Here is a 25,646-nt window from a genome sequence, read left to right as displayed (position 1 = left end):
GTGAATTTTGTGTTATGGAACTATAAGGGGATCAGAAGCATGTTGTATAGTAGGAAGTAGGAAGATTCTTTAAATTTTATTGGATCTATGGAGAAAACACAGGAGGTGACTTGAGCTCATCAATTATACATGAAATTCTATTCCTATAGAAATTTCTACACATTCATAGGAAGATGAATACTCAGTTTCATCACATTGTAAAAGAAAAGTCAACAATGCACTGTTCTTAGGCTTGCTGTTCATCTGCACCATGACATCATAGAAGCTTCATCAAAGTGCTGCTTTGCACTGACAACTTGAAAATCACACAGGCATGATCATAAGGGATTATACTGGGATATTAATGTTCACATTCTGCATTTAAGGGCACAGATACGTTTTTTTAAACTCTTTTATTTCCCTACCACTTTCTGCTTCTGCGGAAAACCCTTCTGAGCCATCTCAATGATTTCCCTTTCAATCTTTTCCTACCATTGTTTGACCTTTCCAAGATATAATAAGGACTGAGGTTTTCCACAAGGAACATCACCAAACCAGAACTGCAATAATTTTTCTCTGTTTGCTTTTGAGAAATAAAATTCAGCCTGAATGACTTTATAGCTAAAATGCACTGGAATTTAATCAGCCTGTGGATCTGTACTGGCTTTGCACAGCAATGTTTTGGTAGGTGTGTGTGTGTGGGCTACAGTGAGTGGTGGCTTCTGCAGCTTTGCCTGTGTCCAATAGACCCACTGCTGTCCAACATCAAGCCCATTAAAAATGGTGGTAAGTGCCTCTGGGATAAAATATTTTAATAAGAAAAAAAATCCCCGTGCAACAGCAATTGCAGCCTGGGAGAGAGAAATGAGCATATGTGACAGAAACAGCTCTGTAGACATCAAGGGAAGGAGGAGGAAGAGTTCCAGATGCCAGATCTGAGATTCCCCTGCAGCTCATGGAAGGCTCTACACCAGAACATACAGATGCCAAAAAGAAGGCTGTGACCTGTGGGAAGCCTACACTGGAGCAGGTTTTCTGGTAGGACTTGTGACCTCATTAAGGAACAATGAAATCCTGTTTCTGAAGGACTTCACTTCATGGAAAGGACCCATACTGGAGCAGCTCATGAAGAACTGCAGCCCGTGGGATGAACTCATGATAGAGAAATCCACACAGCTACATAAGGCTACTAGGCTGCCTTCTTCAGCCACAGAGTCTGTCTAAAGTAATACTGCCTGTCCTAGATCAGCAGAATACGAATATTTCCACTGAAGATTCTCTCTTTTGCTTTTATGTCTTCCTATGTTAATAGCCTATCCTACTGTAATTTAGATGTGAGATCACCAGAACAAATTGAGATATAGAAAATACACATTTTCAAGATCACTAGTGGGGAATATTTAAAAAATAAGCATGGAAACCATTAATGAACTAAAAAAGGGGGACAGAAATGTTGCTTTAGCTGTTTTTTAAGCGTATGTTTAATATTTGTTATTAAAAGCCTGCATCTTTGCTGTCTACCTTTATCTCCTGCTGTTGTAAGAGAATACAGCTGTAAGCTTCATTACATAACAGCATCCCTAGATGTTTTTACTTCACCTTTCTTTACTGTTCAGTACCACCACAAGGTTTTAACCAGGGTAGGTCATGAGCCATGTGTATCAGTTATACTAGTCTCTCAGAAACTAGGGCAATAAAAGAGCAGAACTACACACTACTGCTCCACAGCACTTTATTGCTATTTCACCTTGGTCTCAGCATTCCCATCTGTGATGGAGAGCCAACACAGATTCAATCAATAGAGAGTCAACATATTGAAATTACTTCATTTGTTAACAGCCATACAATTCCCGCCCCCCATTGCTGAAAATGCCGTGATTTAAGACAGGATTCACATTCCTTAGGTACAAAACTGAAAAGAAACATCTGACTATGATATAACCTTTACCTTAACTGAGAAAAAAAAATTGAGTTACATGCCCATGCAAATCTACTACTGATTTTAGAAGAAGAAAATGTGCTGTTTTAGAACCGATATGTATAATAAACAAACTGAGATTACAACCTTCCAAACTGAGGTTTACCTGTTCGGATGTCATAGCCTTCAGGCTGAGTGAGACCATCAATGATCAGCTGCAGGGTGTGCACAGTGGTATTGAGCCTCTTGGCTGTGCCTTCCAGTCCTTCCTTTTGAATTACCACATTTACTTTTTGCTGCATATCTGATTTCCCTATGTCATTTGGATTTCCTCCAATGAGAGATAAAAACCTAGGAAGTTCAAATAAAGATGGAAAGATTTGTAACATCCTTTAGTGGGAACTGAACCTTTGCTCTATTGTTTTTCATTGATGCAAGAAGAAAACTTCTGATAACATATATGAACAGCTTCTCAAGTGCATGTCCTCTCAACTCATCACTGATCTGACACATAATGGAAACTTAGAGTCTATCTGTATATGCGTTTCTTATGGAACAGATTTCAAAACTAGAAACAAAGTAATAAAAATCAATTCAAATCTCTTCTCAGACCAATTATTTTATCTCACAAGAAAAAATGAATTTCCTCATTACTGAAAGGTGTCTTTTACCATGTAAGTTCCCTAGAAATCAGTGAGAGTTTTATAACAATGTTATTGTAATTGTCACTCTCATTCAAGTCAGAATGAATGGCAATTTAGTAAAGCAACAATGAATACTCAAAATATTAAATTAATATGAAGAATCTTTAACTCAAGACAAACTTTGCACGAAATATTTCTCTTGTCTGTGAACTTTATGATTAAGAACAATTAGTTTTTCAGACATTAGGTAATCATTAAGTCAAAGCAGCCACATGACACAAACACCTTTATCTTTCCTTATTGTGACATACATACACAAATTATAGACAGAGACAAATTTGGACTAGTATCTAAAATGCTGAAAAGAGAAAAAAAGAAATACTTCTAAATAATTACATCCTGACATGTGCTCTCTGCCATAGCCTGCATCTCACCATGAATAGGCCTTGTTTATCCTGTGTTATTATGCCCCTTATTGTTGGCAGGAAGCACAATTTTTTCTGCCTGTTCTGCACCACAGCAGGCAGGTAGAATTATTGTTCCTGTCCTCTAGAGTCTGAATAAACATTCCTTCCAAATTCCTAAAAGAGATTCCTCTTTCCTCTCCTTATCCTGCTTCACAACAGGTGTAAACTATGAGTCTCAAACGAAGAGCTGACCAGCAGGTTCATGCCCTGAACTTGGTGGGAGACATTCCAGCTCTGTAAGAAATCAAAAGCCCGCGATACTCAACCTCCTTTTCCCTACCAAAATACAGGCTGTGCTTTTATCAAAACCTGAGGCCAGTATTTCTTTTGTCAGGAGACCCAGAGGGGTTTTTTGTTTTGTTTTGTTGCTTCCCCTTTTTTAACCCAAGGAACCAACTGAGATTATTTCAGGTGGTGAGCAATAGAAAGTTATATGGATTGAAATACAAAACTAAATTTATTTTTGACAAAACATAAATTGAAGAGAGATAATTAAAGCAATATCTGACTTTCAGTAAATCACAAAATTTATCATTGAGCATAAGGGCAAAACTTCACTTAAAAACGTCCATTAATTTTGCTAAAGAAAGACATCTGTTACAACTGGCTGTCAGAACTTCCCTTTACTGAATTCAAGTACATGCATAGTGACTTAAGTGTACTGGTAGCTCAAACACAGAGATTTGCACTTAGAAGTGATAAATATAATTTTCATTAATTTTTTTAGTGCATACATATCTTTCATGTGGCAGCTTATGATGAAAATTAATAAGGGTTCTGTGGATGGTGCTGTTCATCATATTTACTGAATTTTGCTTTGACTGCATATTAACTTTTGACATCACTTTTTAAAGTAGTTTAAGGTGGTTTGGAAGCAAAGCATATAGCAAAACAGATGCAAGATGTTTTATAATACCAAGTGCAATTATTTTTTCTGTAAACTAACAAACCTCACCACTACTATTCGAGTATTTTGTCTAATAACAGACATGCAAAATACCAGATATTCTGTGAAACAAAACCACCTTCTTCTGCAACAGAGCCCCAAAAGTGGTTGCAATGATAAGGCTGAAAACGAGCCCAGGCCCAGGTGAAGTGTTCCTCCCCAGACTGCTGGGGGCTGCAGGCTGCTAACAGCAGACAATGCTCCACCAGAGCGCTAGTGACAGGCAGCAGCTGCCCCAGCTTTGACTGACGTGCCAGATGTAACATGACAAACCCGACCAGCCTTATGACTCAACCTTCTAAATAATGTATGCTTTACCACCCACCCCTATAAACAAGTTTGCTGACATTCACGTACTTGGCTTTATTTCACTTCAAATGGAAACTCAGCTTGAGTACGTCCAAGTAACATTTTCTCACCATTAGGATTTTGCAGAAGTGCATTGACTTTGTAAATTGATCATGGAGTGGGCTTCACTGCTAATAAGTGCAACCACACAAAACAGCCACCAACATATATTAAAAAAAGCTGTTACATACAAAGATGTCACGTGTGGATAATGCAATCAGAATGAATGGTGTTACGTGCACATGGCTGGAAAGAAAACCAGCCCAAAAGAGGACAAAATCCAAGTGCCTGAACCTTCAAGCACAATTCATGAAAGGTTTTGCCTCCTGATCCTTCCCCTGCAACCTCCTCCCTCTGGATATCTCACGGAATTTTTCTGAAATTAAAAAAGGATTCCTCATCTAGGCAAGAGCGGTAGATTTGGGTCCTATGTTATCAATTACAATTGTGTAAATAACTTATTAATATAATTACTGCTCACAGTAAAATTTTGGCTCCACCTGAAGATGATGCTTAAACATGTGCCCAAGTCTAAGTACATGAGAAGTCCCACCGACTTTTACAGAATTTTAACATTCTAAAAATCAGCCATTTTGTTAAGAATATTTCAGAATTATGGGTTATATATCAAAGGCAAAACAGAGCCCTGTAACAAAGTCCAGCATGCACATATGCAGAGAAGAAATACTCTTTAAAAAAACAGTATTATTTCTATTTTGAAAATTCTCACCATTTTAGGCTAGGTTTTGGTAAAACCTATCTATTAAAGTACTTCCAAGTTAAAGTAACTTAGTGATTGCAGATGCAGTTAGTTTTAGAAACACCGTTGAATCTAATTATATATTTAATGTATAATTTCTAATCAAATTAACATAACCTGAGGGCACTTGGACTAAAAAAAATCAATATAAATCACAACTCTCTGACTGAACAATGGTGCATTATATTGATAATTTCTATTTTAAAATGTCATTGATAAGAACAAAGTTAATTTTCTCCATATTAAAAAAGCAACTCAACAACTTCCTTCAAGAGTTATTTCAAAGTCAGAGAAAAAAAAAGACAGACAGTTGGTAATAACACTCAGATACAGCTATGGGGGAAAAAAGGTTTCCCTTAATTTAAATATTTTGATCCTTATGTTAAACTATCTCACTGAAATCCTTGAAATATCTCACTCTCACAATTTGTAAACAACAGTTCCAGCTGCACAACACAAGAACATGAATGATCTGTGCAAAAATGGAAGTTCTTGAAGTATTTTCCTGGCTACATATGTGAAATAAATAATACGTTGCAGTAGCTCAAGTACTATGTTTATCTACTAGAAAGACAAAACCTAAAGAAAAGTTAACAGAAATAGGAAAGATGAGAATTTTTTCTCTGAAGTGAAGTAATTCTTATAAGACATATTATCCTTACTTCCTCAGATGCTGAGGATGTGAATGAATGGTGAACTTTCTGCTCAAGGTACATCAACTCAGATAAAAGCTGCCAGACTCTTAGGAAAAACAGGGTGAAATTTAAACAGTTTAGAACTTTGAATTTTATGGTTTTGGGATTTAGAGAATACTCAGAAACCTTCACAATCACCTTTGTTTTAAAAACAAACTTTGCGGTCTTACAGGACCTGCAGAGAATGGTCATGGATAAATGATTGATGTCTTTATTTAATACATAATTTCATCCATCTTATCCAGCTAAAGAAAGAAAAGTAGCATAAATGTAACAAATAAGCACATCATGTTCACTTAACATACACATCTGCACAAAATTACAGCACGGCCCTTGTAATGCTTAAAAGATAATGTAAATTTCACTGGAATGTAAAAAAGAGTCAGGAAAAAAAATTTATCAAGGGAAGCCTATAGTAAATTTTTAAGAAGTTACTCTAACCACCCCCTGAAAACCTTCTTAAAATGTGCAGGAGTTCTAAAGCTTTGCAAGGGTTTTAGTCACAGTCATTTCTGTTTTATGTAATCATTTCCAGCAACACGACTTAAGAGCTGGGAGTACTGGATTCATTACATTAAAGCAACATGATACGCCATTACATCTTGTCACAGTGCACACATGAATTAATGGTAAAGCAACATAATCACTCTGAAAACAAAACAACTCTGCATTAGCATGCACTTTGTTAGGTAAAACGTACATTTATGACAGTAACAAACTTAAATTATGCAGACATTTATGTCTTAGTAATGTTTTGAAGTGCAAAACCAGTATTTGTATAATGCAGATGCTGACTGCTTTTGTTTCCACCAGTACCGATCCTCAATTTTTGATTACCGATGAAGACTGTGTATCAAACAGTATTTGGGCATTACTTGCTGTAATTAATTGCTGGACACAGAGAGCTAAAGATTCAAATATATCTAAAACTATTTATGTGGTTTAGCCAAAGTTGTTTAACCAGTATGTTTTTCTACAAATGCATAAATTATCAATAATGTAGATTATTTGACTGCATGCAGAAAGCACTCAGTTTATGACATTTTGAACTTATAAATTTTAAGAAACAATGAGTTTCTAAATGAGAAAAGAAATGCAGACACAGCTCCATTGCAGCATAACCACTTTGCTCCCACACCATTAGGCATGCTGCTGTTGGCAGTTCTCATGACTACTGATACATCATGCAACTTGAGTTCAACCAGAGATACAAAACAGTGAATGAAACACAATTATCCACAAAGAACTAGTATATTACACATAAAGGTGAAAATTACATTAACAAGTTCTTGTAGGGATTTTGCCCAATATTTTTTTCTAAATGCAACTAGTGGGAAGTTATGTAACTTCCAAAAATTTTAACAAATTAAAATTACCATTTGATTACAGGTCTAGTATTTATAGTGTAAATGGAGCATATTTCTCCATTATTTCCAAGTTCTTCTAATCATTCTTGTTAGCTGGATTTTACAATACATCAAAGTTTTAAAATGTTTTTATTGGATGGCAATTGGCAGTGAAAGCCTTTTCTGGTCCTCTGTTTACTGACAAGATAACTTTCAAAAATATGACCTATAAAAATCCAGTTAAGTTAGCAGCAGAACCTGTAAATGAATTGGCCTTCTAAAGTGAATACAAATATGAACAGTTATTTATAATACTTAATGGCCACAATTCTGCAAGTGTTCTCCTTAATTAGGGCTGGACATTGGCTATTGGAAATAGTCATAAAGGTTCATTAATTGACTGAGTTTAACTTTTTAAAATTTCTTTTAAAAAGCCACAAAATTTACGACTTTAATAAGTATTAGTCTGCACATTAAATAAGTTGAATACCCACACATGTGTGTACATGCAAGTACAGTTTCATTCAAGTGGACAAAAGATATTTCTGATGTCTTTGTAAGGAAAGGCCTCCTACCACAGTAACAACTCCCATCCTCTATAAAAATATTCACCTGCAGATTGCGTTATTAAATAGAACACAACAACTAGTTTTCAGTGCTCAAATATTATACTAATTCCCTCCCTGACTTCTACTCACCTTAAGCATTGCCTCAGTTGTTCGGTGACAACTGGGGAAACTGGACAGAGGCAAGACAGCCTGCCAGCAAGCTGGGAATGCCTCCAAAGGACAAACTTCCAGTTCCATAAAGGGCAGGAGAGGAAAATCTTTCTTGGTGGCCTCATTAACGGTTTTTCTTCTGCATTTTCTTATGTGCCAGTATTTCCCTTCAAAGCCAGCAAATGCAGCTTATCACCACAGCAAATGAGATACTATGGATCAGCTGTTACATCCACCCATGTAGAGTACAAGAAACACCACGGATATTTGAAATATGACTGATTGGTCTATAATATAAACTGTTATCAACACAAACACCTTGCTGAAATGAGTGCTAAATTGAATTGTTTCGTTTTACCGAAGAAAAAGCCCACAGACAAGTGGGCTTGCTGAATTCCCTTGGGACTTCCTCCCAAAGATATCAAACAGCATGATCAATACACAGAGAATGGCAACACATGAATCTTTACTGCAAGTGACTCTGTCTAGTATGTCAAAAACTTCTCTTAAGGCATAACCAACCACAGTGAGCAGGACTGGCCTTTGCCAGACAAGGTCCTAAACCTCGGTAATTAGCCAAGGAAGATTGTCACCTCTGTTATTCTAAGTCACAGCTTTAGATCTTTTACATTTGCAAAAATTTGTATTTCTAGGTCAGGCTAAAATACAACCTGTCTGCCAGATGCTGCAATCTGTGAGCAGCAAATACACATTCTGAGTGCCAACCTTTTGCAAAAAGCATTTTAATGAGATTTAAATAAAAAAGTCAGCAAATGTTAAAATTCAGTCACATGAAACCAACTGCACCCAGCAGACTGATAGAACAAAGAAAAAACATTGCATTTTCTTTCCAACATTTTGGTTTATAAGCATAACCTGGTTGTAACTTCTGGGGACTTCCTAAATGTTTCCTTGGTTTTCCTACCAAGTCTTTAACAATAAATACCAAGAAATTGGATATGCTCTACATATTGTATTAATTGTATGTAGAAGATTCTGCCACTATAAATTGGTTTTCACATACAGACTTTTCAAAAACTTGGTTCTGCTTTGCAGGAAAATAGGCTGTCTATAAAGTTTCGAGGTTTTTATTTAGCTTTTTGGAAATTCCGATTCATAATATTTAGAGGTGTTCATAAGCTTGATCACTGCACATGACAAAGCCAAGTTTTGACGGTGTGGAAACCATGAACAAAAATGCTTTGGTCTTCTGTAGAACATGTTAAATCACTAGTAAGATATTTTCCAATTATTTTACAGAAATTGTACAGATTTTAAGTTGAGATGCTTAAATGCCATAAATCAATCATACCAGCACCATTTGTGCCACTGTAGTAAAGATTACATCAGTGTTTCCATTATAAAAACCCTATTTTTCTAAATCAGCCCTAAGAATTGGCTCCAGCCTGAAGTTTGGCAACCAAAGTCACCACTTGGGAGTAATTCTTTCAACCATATTTTTCTTTAATGGATTGGCTTTTCAAGCTACAAAATAGTCCTGAAATAGAAAATTAGTGGTTTCAAATTTTGGTAAATTTCTATCCCTCAATAACATTGTTTTAAAACCTGATAATTTTGCATGTCATAAATCTGCAATGTAGACTGCTGCCTTTGGGTAATTTGGCTATAAGCAGTGGATAAAAATCACCATCTTATTTCATTTAAAAATAAATGCATTTTTCCATGAAAACTTTTAATCCAATAAAACTTTCAGAAACTACTTTCTCATAGCAAGATGCAGTAGGCATTGCGCGAGGAAGCCTTTATGATTCACTTATGTAGCAGCCATTCCATACATTTTAATTTTTGTAGTAAGAGATATGTAATACTGGATTTTTGATCAAATCTGGTCATACTCAAGACAATTTTGCCCTTCGGCTGCACAGAACCACCTGTGAACTCGACACACTCCCTGACAAAGTTCAGTGTAAGCAGAGAAAAAGAAGAAATATTCTGATAGCACTAGATCCACAGAACTCATTAAGACATATTATTTTAAAAACTTTATTATTAAATACCAATTCTAACCTACAGCTGTGAGTTTCAATTTTTCTAAAGCAATTTAGTTATAAGAATTATCAATTAGGTTTTAACCTAGTTTAATTCTAGCATTCTAGAAAGACTTTCAGATATTGGCTAACTTCCCTAAGACACCTCCAATCACCACCATGAACATGATTTGATCTTCAGGCTCTCAAAAGCTTTCTTATGAACATAGGCTCAGCAAAAGTGAATTACAAGCCCAGTCCCATCCACTGCCTGTCAGCAAAACTTGCCAAACAGCACTGATAAGCTTTGGACTGAATCCTCCATGCAGTCTAAATTACTAGTAAGTTTTTTTTCTTAATTCATACTCAGGCAGGAAAAAAGGTTCAGAAAGCTGTTTTCATAAGTTCTGAGAAACTTAGCAGCTCATATGCTTTTTTTGAAAAAGTAATTTTAAATATATAATCATTGCTAAATTATAGCATTAGTTGCTTGAGGGGAGGATGTCTGGTTTATATTTAGCCCTTATGTCACCAGTGTCAATTTTTAATACTACACATCTAGCCTTTTGTCAGTTTGCTGCAGAGCTGTATTTTCTTTTCTCAAAACAGCTATTTGCCATGAAAAAACATTAAAGATGTTTGCCCCGTTCCCCACACCACTTTGTGATATCAAGTTGCTGCAGTCATACAATCTATACCATGAAAGTTATCACCTTCATATTTAACACGCTTTCAAGGAAACAAAAGAAAAATACAAATACTGTTGTCCATAAAGTGCATTCACAGAAAGCACTTGGAGATTTTTTTTTAACCCAATCATACTATGTGTAGAGGTACTATAAACGTAAAAAGTAAGACAACAGAGAAAGCCAAAAGGATGCAGAAAAGACTGATATGGTTAGCTACAGAGAGATATACTATGCTTATTAGTTTTGGTGTTTCATTAGCAGATATTGTAATTGTTGTTTTATAATTTCTTGGTAATCAACTTATATTCTTTTGCATTAAACAAACATAAAGTCCCATATGGTACAATATTTGTGACATGCATTTGGACCTAAATACTTCATCTGAAAATTCTGTCTAGGACAGCAAAGTGTTTGGTGAAAAACCGAGAAGAGAAAATGGCACTGCTGGAAATCTGCTGTAAAATACTTGCATTACCCAAAGAGATACAATGAGATAGATTAACACTGGTCTTCCACCATGTAACACTTCTGCATTGGCTTAGAAGCAATCAAAATCCAAGTCTGAAGCTGTGCATATTTTAAGACTCAGCAAGGCACCCTCTAAGTAGTGTGCTGCAATGGGTGCCAGCCCCCATGATGAAACATGCATAATCCTGGGATTCAAACCACTGTCTTGGTTGAGATGTAAAAACCATGCTCATTAATTTTATTTTTTTCTATTTTTTGTTAAATAGTGCTAGTAGTGGGTTCCCAGTCAAATTTCAAATCAAAATTATATGATCTGTGATATCTACTAAAATTATACAATTTCAGCTGTTCGTGAATGTCTGTTCTACCCTATATAGTAATAATCCCACTCACCACTTCGGATATAAAAGTCACCTGGGCTGCTTTGGAAACAAAGTCACAATTCTTTATTTTCTGACCAACCTTTGTGAATATACTGTACGCAGGGAAATTATTGTAGTATTCCATCATTAACTGCATATCCTCCTCTTCTCTCTAAAGCAATCTGTCCACATCAGGCTTTTAAGCAAGGCTGGTACCATTGTGACCACTTTACTAATGACATTAGTATGCCAGGGCTGGAAAGCTAAAAACTAAAATCCAAGGACTTGAAATCTAAATTGAATGAAATTCAATATTAAAAATCAAAATTATTTTTGAATAACCAATTTATTTTTGTTTTTCACATTGACTCACTTACACTGAATAATCTCCAGTTTAGGGTGACCAAGCTGCACACCCTATAAACCACCTACCAAGTGTAAGATCATCAAGATCAGGACCTTGACTGATGTTTTTTCCCACAGCAACACAGGGCAGGGACTTTGTAAAAAATGTTGATACATAAGAAAAAAAGAAAAAAGGGAAATGGTCATGCTAAAGAGCCCAAAGTTACCCACACACTGCACAACTGCAATAGACTCTACCAGGAAATTGCACTGTGGGTTTTAGAATAAGGCACACAGAAAACTGAGCTGTGGCAGGGAGAGGATGGAAACAAAAGTGCACTGCATGCCTAGCAGAAGGAAAGCAAGGAGACCTATGAGTAGGAAGAAAGAACAGAGTACACACTGAAGCGAAGGTGTCCTAAAAATGCAAGGTCCTATATGATTTCTTAGGTAAGAAAGTCAAGCTTTGTGAAGTCAGAAATTCTGCATCTCTCTTTGAGGTTTAAAGATGGTTTTGTTTTTAAAACAGGAAGCGCAAGTTTGTTTGTCCAGGCATAATATTCTCCACAGAGATCATAAGAATATTAAAGCAACTGGCTACTGGTGAAATTAGCTTCAGTACTTTTTAAGAAAAGAACCTGTTCAGTAAAAGTCAGTTGAAAAATAAATATATGTCCATTTATGGTAAGAGATAATGTTTTCTGAAGAGGAAAAGCAGAGTCCAATTTCAACCAGGGCTGCTGATAGAAAAGATCACAGCTTATTTCAGAGGCACACATAGATTCATAATAACTTTTTTCTGACATAAACAAAAACCATTTTCTTCTTTTAAACAATCATACTATTTGTGTATTTGGGAACTTGTATATACAACTTACTTAGATCTTGCAATATCAGAATTTAATTTTAAAGGCCCACAGTAATGACACATGCTCACATATATCTGAAGCATACCTTTTCCTTGAAGAAAGGGGTGAAAGCTTCAAAGCAATATAAATATTCCTGTCTCAAAAGGATGAGCAGGTTGTTGTCAGAAAAATCAGTACGTTAGTCTTAAAAATTAATGGTGTCAATGGTTTAAAAGGTTTCCCATCACTTACCTCATTGCAATGTGGTAAGATTCTGGATGAATACAAGTTTGGTCCAAAGGATTGGGCTGTTGTGAGGCACATGATGTTAGTTTACTCTTCTTTTTACCCAGTGCACCTGCTTTAGTCAAAAGTGCACAACTTCCAAGTTCATTTTTCTTATTACTGCCAGAAATCAAAAATGGACATGTCATTCTCAATGAAGATGATCCTGCCCCAGTGTCCACACACAAAACCAAAACATTTTTTCCCCTGAAGTTTACTTCAAACAAACAAATCATCAGGACACATGAAAGGCATCAAATTACTCCTACTGCACATGTTCCTTTCAAGCCTCTTTGTTTTGTTTTTCCTAAATCACAAGTGGTTCCTGCTTTTGGAGGACAAAAGAGAATGCATTGAAAGACCAGAAACTAGCATTGGCATTTTGGGCTCCACTCATCAACTGTTGGCAGAAATGCAAACATATTTTCCTCTTTCCATATCAAATTTTAAAATAACCACTATTTGTTAAATTTCAAGTAAAAAGCACAAAAATTATTTCATACAGCAATCTAAAGTAATCAAAATTATTAGAAAGGATAAAAATGAAACCTCAAAGTTCATTTCAAAAGGCTCTGGTTATGTCACCTGGACCCTCAAGAAGTGCTGTGGAGGCAGTGGTGTTTGAGCTTTACTTTGGCCTCAAAATCCATTTCTCAAGTTATACAGTGTTGCCAAGTTTTATGGAATCTGACTAACATCAGAATCATGTTCCAGGAAGGTTAAAACCTCCCCAAAACAATGTTCACATTTCACCTGTGAACATTTGGGAGAAAGAAAAAAGCCATCAGCCTTTTTTTCATGGGTTGTATTGCAGCATAAACTAGAGCAACTAGAACAGATCTGTACAAGGTAAGACCTATCAATCATAGAGAGCTTTGGAAGCAATTTCTTTGGTCTTCTGGTGCTTACAGCGAGCACCATTTGGCCTGCAGCCTATGCCTCCCTGCCAGATGGACAACCAATCTGTGTACCTTCCACCCAGGCAGAAAGCCAGGCCCTATGTGCCCACGTCCTGCCTGGAAGTTACGTGTGTGCTGTTCGGCCAGCAGCAACTGGGAATACAGTATGGCTTCTGAGCACTGCTTTGGCTAAAAAATAGCATGTGCTTCCCAGGAAAATATTTTTTTGAGAAGAGTCAGTGGCAAAAATGTAGGGATGGTGCTACCGCCATGCCCTTTCTTAGTTCTTTATTTTGGAAAGAGAAATGAGGAAAGACAGAAGAGACATTGCACTAGAAAGGGCATTTTCAGTTGTAGAAAGGTCAAGAGGAGCACTATAAATGGCTGAAAGAGTAGAAAACTTGGTACAGAATCAGGGAATGAGATGACAGAGAAGAGGATGATGGCCTGTTGACAAACTGGGCTTGGGAAGAGGCCTCACATATTTCAGACAAGACAGTCACATCACACTTGCTAGGCACAGGAGTGTAACATAGACTCAGTTTGATCTCGACAGTTACTCAAAATCCACTCTCCAGGTAATGAAATTGAAACTCCAAAAATCTGCACTAGTTTGCTACCTTTAAGTTCTGTGGAATAATCTTAACCATATTAAATTAATTAATTTACAGATCTCTGTATTATGTCTGAAAACCAAGAATAAAGTTTCAATGTCTCAGATCACAACACTGCTGCATGTCACTTTTTTTTTTTACCAATTCAGTGGCAAGATTTTAAATTAAACTTAATATTCATCAAAACCCTGACTTAGAGGACTAGGCTAACAAGCCACGACTATTCAGAGGAAGAACAATCTTCATCCATGGACTTTAGCAAGTTAATTTGCTGTCTTTCAGAGCACAATGGTCTAGGATTCCTTGAGTCTCAAGCATGAATACAAAGCAGAAAAGAGGAAAGTCTTCTCATTCTATTTCAGATAGTCAGAACAGGTAAAATCCCTATTACCTGCAAAAAGTCTTTATATATTCTTGATTGAATCTGATGAAGCCAGCACATTGTTGGAAGGTTTTGGGACCCAAACCTTTAACTTCTTTGAGCTGTTCTCGGTTTATAAATGGTCCGTTCTTCTCTCGCCATTCAATTATATTTTTAGCCCTGTTAGTATTCAGTCCTGCAATGTGTCTAAGAGAAAATTTACAAAATACTTTTATTAGTAATGAACAGTTATTATTGCAAGTGCTACCCATTACAAGGACACACATTCCTATAGAAAATCTAGTTAACAAAACTTTGAAACTGTTAAGAAATCGGCAAATAGAATTTCATACCAAAGGCATTGTCTGAAAAAGGATCCCTTCTCTTAGTTCTGTGGAAGGAATCCACTCAAGCCAAGAAAACTTAGCACAGCAATCCGGTTCTGTACATGCCTAACTAGTAAGCTGTGTAATTTATGATCTGTTGGCTATTTCCGTAATGCCAACTCAATTTGTCATGCCTTATGGGCTGCCCCCAGCTGCCCTCTTCAGGAAACAGTGTGGGAGGAGAGTTCAGAACAGATAAACTGTTCCTGTAAGAACAGCCACCTCTCAGCTCTTCCAATGATATTGAAACACCTTGCCCCAACATGAAGGGCTCACGTCTGCTACCCAGAAAGAGAGTGGCTGGGACCAGCTTGCCTTGCTCAAACAATTTAACTGATGCACAAAGCTTGTTTCTTTCCTCTGAGCTCTTCTTGAAATAAAAAGCAGCTGGGAACAGGCTGCATGACTTGTTCTGCGGCTAACTTGGACTTGGCCAAGAACTTACCTGTGAGGTGCAACAGCAGTTAGCCAGGTTCCTTCAGGAAGCAGTGGGTTTGCTGCATGTTTTCTGTATGCACATGTGAGTAAAACTTTGTGTGTGGAGTATGTTAATCATAAAAAGAGAGAAAAGAGCTCTCAGGGGGAGTTACTCATGGCACTAGTGAAGAAAATGTCACATACTAGGGTCTATATCAGATGCCATTTCTGTAAGTCAGTAGCAGCAGTGACCTGTTTGTGGAATGGCATGAACTGATTCTAGAAAAATTCCACCAGCAAACCCAGCAAGAGACATAAAATCTTAGGGAAAAAAATAAAAAAAAGTTTCCATTATTTTCACACTCGAGTAAAAGTTAAAAAAATAGTCCAAAGTTGGTGAAAGCTCAGAATGAAATTAGAGGGACACACCTTCAACCACAGACAGATTATTAATCATTAGGAATGGAATTTTCTTCAAAAATTTCTTAGAAACTTTGAGAGATCCAGTTTATTTACACTAACAAATGAACATTACACAGTTGACAGAATTTTCCACTGATGATCTCAAGTCTTTCAAGCAACAATACTCAGCAGTAATACTGTAGCACTGTCATCCTCCTCCCTGTGTACTGTGTCAAGAAGCGTATTTGATGCATTAGAAACCACAAACAGCCTCCACTCAGGCTGTAATCTAGCTAGGGTGACAATCTCATAAACTGGATGTCTGAAGGAAACTTAAAACTGCATCTACACAGAACAGCAGTCTTGAACAACTGTGAGCCAGATTAATTAGACCACACAAAATACTTACACAATGTGGTTACCACCTGTAGCCCTGTCTGGACAGAGTTACCCCACATTCAGTTTTGTGGAGGCACAGTAGCATCTCAGGCTGATACTTCCTGCTGAAGTGGACAATATAACTGTTCCTTCCAACTCAGTTTATTCTATGATTCTATTCTGTTGATTCTACGAATGAAAGCTTCATTTGTCATTTAGGTACCTTGCTTTCTTCCTAAAAGCTGATCTAAATCTGAAAGCATGTAAGACAGAAGTAATCAGATGTTGGCTAGGGGCTGGCTGGATATGCAGAGAAAGAACATGAAAGTGGAAAACCAAAAAGAATAGAAAGAGGCTCTCTTCCAGAATATGGAAAGATGTTTTTAAGAAAGATTCTAAGGGGTTAAAAATTAAATAATCAAAAATATGAAGCTACCAAGAATGCATTTTTCCTAACTTTCACACCTAATATAATTTTCATTACTGATTATAGACAATAATACTATGGAAGAATATGGACAGAAGATTTTGGACATTCTTTTCCTTCCCCACCTACTATGGGGGATGACAGCAGTACTTTTGCTCTTCTGAGAGTTTGTCACCTAAACAATACTGAACTCTACACACTCAAGAGAGAATGAGCTTTCTAACTATGAAGGATAAAGTCCAGAACATTCTTCAAGTAAACATGGCATAGCTACTTAACAAAAAACAAACTGTAAAAAGGGATAAATTTTTCAAGTTTCCCCTTAAATCTTTCCTTTTCTCCTTTCCTTGCCCAAGTTTTACAACCTGTTCCAAATAGAAGCATCTATAAAAATATCTTCTAAGAGAAAAAGTACATTTGAAAATACCTTTCTCCACGTAAAAATACATATTACTCATACACATTTTTCTAAAATTACAGTGTTGGCTCAAAATTTTTAAATATCTATTTTTCTCTGAAGACCAGTTTTACCCTGGAGAATCACACATATTCTTAAAACCTGACTCTTAATGATTCAGTGAAATACTGTCTTACTCTGTCATTTTTATGTAATTGGAAGTTTAACACAAGAGCCATTTGCTCCAGCTGAGCTTGAGTCAGATGGCAGACTAAACAGAGACTCTGAGATCCAGAGCCATGTAATTACTGGAATAGGAAAATGTTTCACTCACCTTAATAGTATTTCTGAGCAGATGTTAATATCAACTCCTACAAAGCTGACACACTCTTCAACCACACTGTCCAGAGTGGCTTTGAGCAAAGTCTGTGATACATCATGCTGAGAAACAAAAATGGAGATATCTGGTTACTGAAGTATCGAAGTGTACATAAACAGGAACTGCATATAGCACTAACATACCAAAACATGAATTGCAGAATATATATTTTAAAATGTCCCCAATATCTCTTTGAAACATCTTTGTCATGATACAAATCTCTCAAATAAAGACACACTCAACATCCCTGTATTGTTCTTTAATAACTATTTCCCTGCATCTTGTAAAAACAAAACTTTACTAAGAACATGATTACTCAAAAAGAGCAATGCTTCTGGTCATCCACCATGTCTCCTCTTTAATCTAACATTTATTTACCTATTAAATCAGTTTATTAAAAATAAAGTAGAGAAGAGATCACAAATGCTGTACTGTTGCACCGGTACACACAGATACTTGCAAAATAGTCCCATTTATGAGCATCACACTACAGTACAATTATTATTTACTAAAAGAAAAATCCACGTACTGTATGAAAGTAGGCAATGCATACGGTACTTATCAATCCCATGGCAACAAAATGTTTCAAATTTTGAACAGATATTTCTGGGAAGATTGGCAGGTCCTTGACCAAAGCACCACTAATGGAAATGTTCACAGGGTTCTCCCCTTTTCCCCCTAAAAGAAAAATCAGTCACACTTGTCAAAGGTAAAAGTTCTGAAGCTCTAAGATTTCTTTTCCTCCCAAATGTAGGCATACTTCAGTCTGTAAGTGCAAGTTCCCCACACAAGCCCATCAGTGCTTAAAAGTCTGACCTGGAGGGAGAAGCCTCCCTAAATGCAGGAGCTAATTCAATCACTATGTTGGCTTAGCTTCAGGGCTCTTCTGCATCACTCATGTAAATCTGGGTTGATCTATTGTGGTTTCATGATGCATTCATTTAGGATATCAAGCTGGATCCAAGCCAAGGCACCAAACACTTCATCCATTACCTTGTTTTATGTTCTAAGCCATTCAGATCTTCCTATGATTTCACAGTTAAATTTAACATACCAATAGCATCAATCCCAATCTACTAACACTGGTAGCTCATTAAGCAGTGGTTAATAACTGAACCAGTCATAAAACTTCAGGCAATGCATTTCATAGCTGCCTATTTCAGGTGATGGTAACAGGATGCATTTTCATGATGTTAAATATAATAAAGCTACTTACAAACACAAAGCTTGCGTTGTTCACCAATATTACTCTCCCTATTTTGCATGCAAAACACCATATACATGCATAGGTACTGGCATTTGCACACATGCTTTGTCTCATAACCACAAAGCTTGCTTATACACTTGGCAGATCAAACATCAGTTTTTACTTACTAATGTGTTGCTACTGCAACATAATAGCTTCTTTTTTAAATAAAGAGACAAAAAAATGTATCTGTACAAAAAGTCTTAAGTTTCCTTATGTTTCATTTTTCTGACTTCCTGAAGATGTAGCTTCTCTTAATGAGAAATATATTCCCTCCTCCTCTTGGCATCAGCCACATGATATACTAGAGTTAGAGGATTCCAGCTCACTCACACATTCCTGCAAGGATGCATTTAGCATCCTTGCAGGACAAGAACCAAAAAAAAAGTTCAGAAACAACATCCACATCATCTCTTCTTTGTCAAGTATAGCTGCCAAATACCGGGCTAGATTTTTCACTAAATGTTTTATTTGAGGTTGACTGGAAGATAGAAGATAAAGATTATACATAAATATAAATATAAATATATATATATATTTTTTTTTTGTGACAAAGGAAGGCATAAGGAGAAAAAAAAATGCAGAGGACAATTTCCTTCTGCTTCCAGGGAAAGCTACTGACTCCAAACTACTTGCAAGATGATTATAATACAGTTTCACAAGTTACATTAGCAAATTCTATTAACTGTAGCAGTTCTTGGCCACTTCTACAAAAAAAAAAAAAAAAAAAAAAAAAAAAAAAAAAAAAAAAAAAAAAAAAAATCTTTCTGTAGACAACTGCTCTGAATATAGAGTCTGTGGCAAAGAGAAGTGTAGACTGCTGCTTTCCCAAGTTTCAGATTCATTCCTTAAGATGATGATTCTTCAATAGGAACAACATGATTCGAAACGATCACTGCCTCCACAATGCCTTATAGCATAAGGTGTAGCAAAGAAGGAAATCCATTAATCTGGTCTAACCTTTCTAAGGGGTTCTTTGGAAGAGACTTGATTCAGCAGAAGCTTTATTTCCAGCCTTCAGAAAGTGAACCTAGAAAGTCATGCAGTCTACTATATTCCCTGAAAATTAAAGAAAGGATCTGTCACAACCAAAAGCTAAGCATCCAAAAATATCTCTGCTAATGGATGAAATGCCAGTGCTGTCTTCACTTTCAAATGCACCATTGGCATTTATCTAAAGACCTGAGCCTGTGATTCCAATTGATTGTGTAAAATTCATGAGATACATACAATACACACATCTTGAAAAAACCTATAGTACTTAACTGTCTCTTTCTCTTGCCAAGAAGACAAAAAGCTCTCAGGTCTTTCAAAGATGACTTGCATCTTAACTTTATTTCTGTTTGACAGCCATCATTAGAAAAACCAAAACAAGACATGCACAAGTTATTCTTTATAGCTCTGACACGTAAGTGTCTTGTGACCTGGAATGGACATCACAGCATGTATGTGAAGGCACAGATAAAGTGAACAGGCAGATGTAACAGAACAGGATAAGCATAAAACAATCCCTAAGCTATGAGTACCTCACTGAAGTAATATTCCTTTAGCAAGTGAATGATGTTAAGTTGTAAATGCCAGGAAAACCTTCCAGATGGCAAACTTCCCTCCCAAGATGCAGCTACTGACCATCAAAGCTTCCTTTGGCTATAATAAAGAAATTTTTACACCCCTGTTACAAGGCACAAAGAATTTTTACACATTTAGTTTCTAAAAGTAGTTAAAAACATTATTATCTCAATATCATTACCAAAACTTCCTACTGCCCAAAGGTTACACTTCAGAAAGGTTTAAAGTACAGTGCATTTTGCACTCTTCCAACGGTTTCACTGGTCTTCTCAAATATCAGAGGTTAGATGATGCCATACACTTCTCTGGGCTATTTATATGCACTGGGGTGGTACCAAATTAAGCAGACACTAGAAGCACATATATATCCTACTCCTCACTCCCTACACCAGGTTTGTAAAGAGAGGAATGCGATCTGTGGCATTAAGTGCATCAAAACAAAACCTGCACAAATAAAGCCCAAGTCTAAAATGCCAGGTTGCTTTCAATGTGAGGTTATGCAGAACTTGATGTTTGTTGCACAGTCTCTGACACCCCTCCACACACCACTGATCATTGCATCAGCTGATCCCCTGCAAATCCTTCTAAATAAAACACTTTCATAATAGCACTGACTCTGAATACACCTCACTGAATGAGGGTGTCACTGCTAAAACTGTTCAGTGCAGCCTTTAAGCTCAGAGCGAAGCACACAAGGTGCTATCACAGCTATGTCTAAGAAGTAGGAGCATGTATTAGGTGCGAATTTCAAACATCATCTTGAATTTATAGCCAAATATAAAGTTTTACTAAAAGAATACTCAGAAATGACTGCCATTAAAAATATTCACTGTAATAGTCGATCTGAAGCAGAACATTTTATATGATGATCTTCACAAGGATGGATACTCCCAATTTATGGAAACGAAGGCCAGCAAGAAGTAAAGGGGCTTGCCACAAATTGCAGGATGTCCAGTGCAAAACTGCAAACTTTTGTTTATCATCATTCTCCAGAAAACAAAGTCACCTTGCTTCACTGATAGTATTAGCAAGAACTTAAACATTTGTTTGGTTTGAGCTTTTTGTGGGGATGATTATAGAAATTAATCTAAGAATGTCAGGATCTGAAATCATATTTCAGTATTTTTTTTCTAAGGAGTTACCAAGTGAGCCAAGGAACAAGATGCAGAAAATTACTTGATTAACTGTAACAGTAAAAAAAAGTCAATCAATAAGCGAGATTCAAACATTACAGTTCTCTAATATTTTCATAAAGAGAATCCCAAATATAACTGACATTCATGAACATGGAAGAAAATCAAGGGCAACTATTGAGATCTCTAGTCACAATTACTGCTCAGATTAGTCCACGGCAAACTTGTTAAAATTACCAGAATAAATATCACACATTTCAAAACAACCATTCTGCAAACTCATACTAAAAAACCCTAAAAATCAATATAGCTTAATTTCATGTAATTTCATCAGTCGTGGCACAAAGTGTTAATCCCTGAAGAATAGTGTTTAAGAACACCTGTTTATTATGCACATGATAGTTTTGTTCTATCATTATGTTCCAATACTTCAGCTACCTTTTGCCATATTGTATACATCAGAGAACAAGGATTGTTGTTTCACTCTGTTTCAAGAATTACATCCACTGGAAATAATTAACATTACTAAAAACCTGTTGGTTCCTTGAGATGATGCTCCCTCAACTGTAACTGAAATCTCTTTTGCAGTTTCCAAAACCTGTTCATGTACACAAAAGGAAGGCAGTATTTAAAATAGCCTCTCAGCTCAGTTATTTCCAGCAGTGCACCAGTACAGACACTGTAAAAATACATTTGTCATCAGCATGGCAAATTTATCAAGTCAAAGAGCCAGTGCTCACAAGAAGCCTGGAGGCTGTACTTGGCCAAATGTGCGTGAGCATGAATGGTGGATCAGCACACTAACTTTGCCTGAACACTAGATTACCAGTGTTAGACTAGAATGGGCAGCTTTTAAATGCAAGTAAATTACAACTCCAAGCTCTTTACTTTTGGCAATTCCAAAAAAAACGCACTATACTAAATCTCCATACAACACAAAAAATAATATCCATAAGTAAAATGCATTTGGTAGCATATTCTTGGTTCCCTAAAAAATCATAATTTCACAAAGCATGCATGGTATGATTGCATATGCATCTGAAAGACAAATTCAAGCAGCTTAAAATTCTACTACAACACACAGCAATTCTGAAATAATTATTTTGCATTTACAAACATTAGTAGACTGACACAATCAGCTTGTGTGTCATTATTACTTTAAAATGCCCAAGAGCCAAGCAAGGCACCTTCCAACACAGTGAAGCAGGAATTATTTGTACCCTGCAGAGCCCACGAATGTATTTCAGACATGACCTAATGATGCTGGTTAGAAAGCAGTGGGGAGGGGATGAGTTCTCAAGTCTGAGCAGCAACCTGCAGGTTCTTGACCCAGGCTAGGCATTACAGTACTATAACAAGATCAATATTCATTCTAAATAAGACTGAGCTGTGTGCCAGACAATTTATTTTGGGTTTTGATCAAGTTATACCTCACTTGTCCTTTGAATCCGAAAGCCAGCCTTCAATGAAGTAAATGCAATTTAACCTTTTTTTCTGTCCGATTGAGTCCTGAAAGACTTCTAACACTTCATAAAACATTATTTTGTTGGTACCTACTATTAACTTCTGTATCCATGAATTTTGGTATTGGCATGTGAGACTAGACAACATGTCCCTTGAAAAATACTCTTTTATTTTCTTTAAAGGGTGGCATAACTGGGCAAACTGAATGACTTTTACTGAAAGAGAAATTAGGTGGGACAACACATCCTAAGCAAAGTTCAAAAATATATTACATTACAGAGATTCAATCCATGGCAATGTGTTTCAAAACTTAAAAAATGGAAAAGCATTACTAGTGCTGTAACCTATATATGATCAGCTTCATTTCAAATGCTTGTGAAACCACAAAAGTAAAATACATTCATAAGAAACCCTTAAGTACAGCAGGACTAAAGTAACAGAAATAGTCCAAGGAGAAGCACCTTTTCATGTCCAGAATTGGAAAAAAATTAAAAATATACCTTACATGTCAGGTGGAAAAGGTGGAAAGTTCAGGATTGGGCTTTTCATCTCTAACATCATCTGGAAAATCCCTTCCAGTTAGAGTCTAAGAAAACAAGCTTATCTTCTGATGTTTGATAAAAGGATCGAACTTGTTTTGAATTTCCTTTGAAGATTATTTGTGGTTTCTCCAAATGTTATATTGTTATAGGATATATTGTTATCCTATGTACTTAACTCTGATTAATTTCTTGTTTCAAAAATCCAAATTCTGTTTATTCTAACAACATATTACTATTACTGAAATATCCCAGGAGAAAGAAATGGATTTAGATTTTCAAAGAAAATGTTAAAAACAAAACCAAAGTCTTTCAGTTCTAACATCTTAAGAAAGTAAGAAAACAAAAATGCACCAGTTTATCATGTAAATGCTTTGAGTCACTTGGAAATTTCTGGAATTCATCTTATATTTACTTGTGCTTGTATAGTAAAAGGACCAGTAATACTATTACACAAATTCAGTTCCATCGCTGACACATCTTATTTCTAAAGTTTGCTTCTGTGACATGAGCAACTTAGCAGAAAATTATATATAGCCAAAAACATCTTCCACTTTCTAGAGCAGGTACAAGTTTTCTCCAATGCATATTTTAATGTGACTAAGGAGCAGCAACACAAATTTCTATTATAACCAACTACATCATTCCTGGAGATTTCAGAGGGATATTTTGGCCAATAAACAGCAAACTCAAAAAATCAAATTACTAGAGGTGGAAAGCCTTGCATTTTCATTTTCAATCCAAACATATATTTCAGGGCTCTTGAAAGCTCTACAAATATAGGGAATATCCTGCAACACTACAAAAAGATAAAGCAAGGACCATAAAGAGAGGAGCTTCATAGATCACACACTTAAAAGGCAACACATTCAGTTGATTTTCCTGAAGACTGCTGAAGGATAAGAGAAGGAAAAAAAAAAAAAAAAAAAAGAGATTGCACTAACAGAGGGAGAAGATGGAAGTTACAAAGCCCAGGTGAGTGTGGTCATCTGTGGCAGTTTTGTTTAGTCTGAAGTCATTGACCATGTACCGCCCTGCAGCAGACGGGTGAGGAAGAGCAATTCCTTGGTATAGCATTCCCACGGGCCTTACTCAGAGCAAAGGGAGTCCCCAGAGGGTGTGAGAAGCTTGGCAAGAGGCTACATAAATACACATGCTTCTTCCAGCTCTAGTGAAGACAGTTTGGGGTTCCTCTCCTCCATCCCTAATGAGGAATATGGTACTTGAAATATTATTAGAAACTACAACAAAACCCATAAATTCATTTAAGGGTTAATTTCTATAAAGGAAAGATTAGTATAGTTGATGGATATTTTATTGTTCCCTAGATGTCTGATATAAGAAATTTCTTGCTCTCACTGGCTTTCTCAAATTTACTATAGACACTTAGCAACTGCTATATTGGGCTCATATCAGCAGCACTGAGAATAAGTTTCATACAATACCCACCTGTTCCCTCATTAGAAAAAAAAAGTAGATGCCAAAAAGTTATATTTAGTAGCTTTATATTCCCACATCCCACAGAATTAGTAGAATTATATAGAAATAGTCAAGAAACAATTAAGGAAAAAAAAGTTTTTATTTAAGGTGACACCCCCTTCTGAAAATGTTTAGTGAAAAAAGCTTTAAGATAATTCAACTTTCCTCAACTCCCTCACCCCGGTCCCCACCTTTTTTAAAGTGGATCAGCTCAAATGGAATATGATTAAAGAGATCTTTCAAATCCTGCTGCTATCTCCCTCTCTTCTATTTGGCTCTTCCTTTACTTTGATCAGACACTCATTCCTCCTTGATTTCCAAGCTCTTCCATATAGCCTAGCTTAAAGCAAAAATGAGCTAGGAATGAAACAGAATGCAAGACACTGTCTTGCAGAAGACAGTCAAACCCAAATAAAGCAAGCTTATTTTCTCTGCTTACTAAAGAGCAGAGAAAATAAGTGTGATTGACATACGGCAACTCAAAAAAGTCACTCAGAGTAGTGTTTACTGAATGACCCGTGGAAGACTGAAAGCTGACAGAAAACCAGGAAACATGTGGAAAAACAGAAGTTAGCTCAGTTAGCAGCAGTTACGGATTTGACAGGCAGAGCATATAAGAATCCATTGTGTCATTCACATCTTTGATAAATGAAAGCAATTTCAGCACCACTCACTACATATAACAACAAAGCATATTTAAAGCAAAAGAATAAGTAAGCAATTGGCAAAAAAAATCACTATGATAGAGT

General features: G+C 36.3%; 1 protein-coding gene across 3 annotated transcripts in view; it reads right to left on the bottom strand.

Moving 5' to 3' along the window:
• SRBD1 (S1 RNA binding domain 1) overlaps positions 1-25,646 on the bottom strand; it is a 123,987-nt gene that overhangs the window by 1,228 nt on the left and 97,113 nt on the right. For all 3 annotated transcript variants that reach the window (XM_083857835.1, XM_083857837.1, XM_083857836.1), the window contains 4 exons: positions 17,423-17,529; positions 14,712-14,888; positions 12,775-12,927; positions 2,064-2,248 (listed from right to left, as the gene is read on the bottom strand). In XM_083857835.1, the coding sequence (XP_083713961.1) occupies positions 2,064-2,248; positions 12,775-12,927; positions 14,712-14,888; positions 17,423-17,529 (622 nt within the window). The remainder of the gene's footprint in view (positions 1-2,063; positions 2,249-12,774; positions 12,928-14,711; positions 14,889-17,422; positions 17,530-25,646) is intronic.

The sequence above is a fragment of the Zosterops lateralis genome (genome assembly GCF_965231275.1).
Source record: "Zosterops lateralis genome assembly, chromosome: 3".
Taxonomy (NCBI): domain Eukaryota; kingdom Metazoa; phylum Chordata; class Aves; order Passeriformes; family Zosteropidae; genus Zosterops; species Zosterops lateralis.
This window is presented reverse-complemented; position numbering and strand designations above follow the sequence as displayed.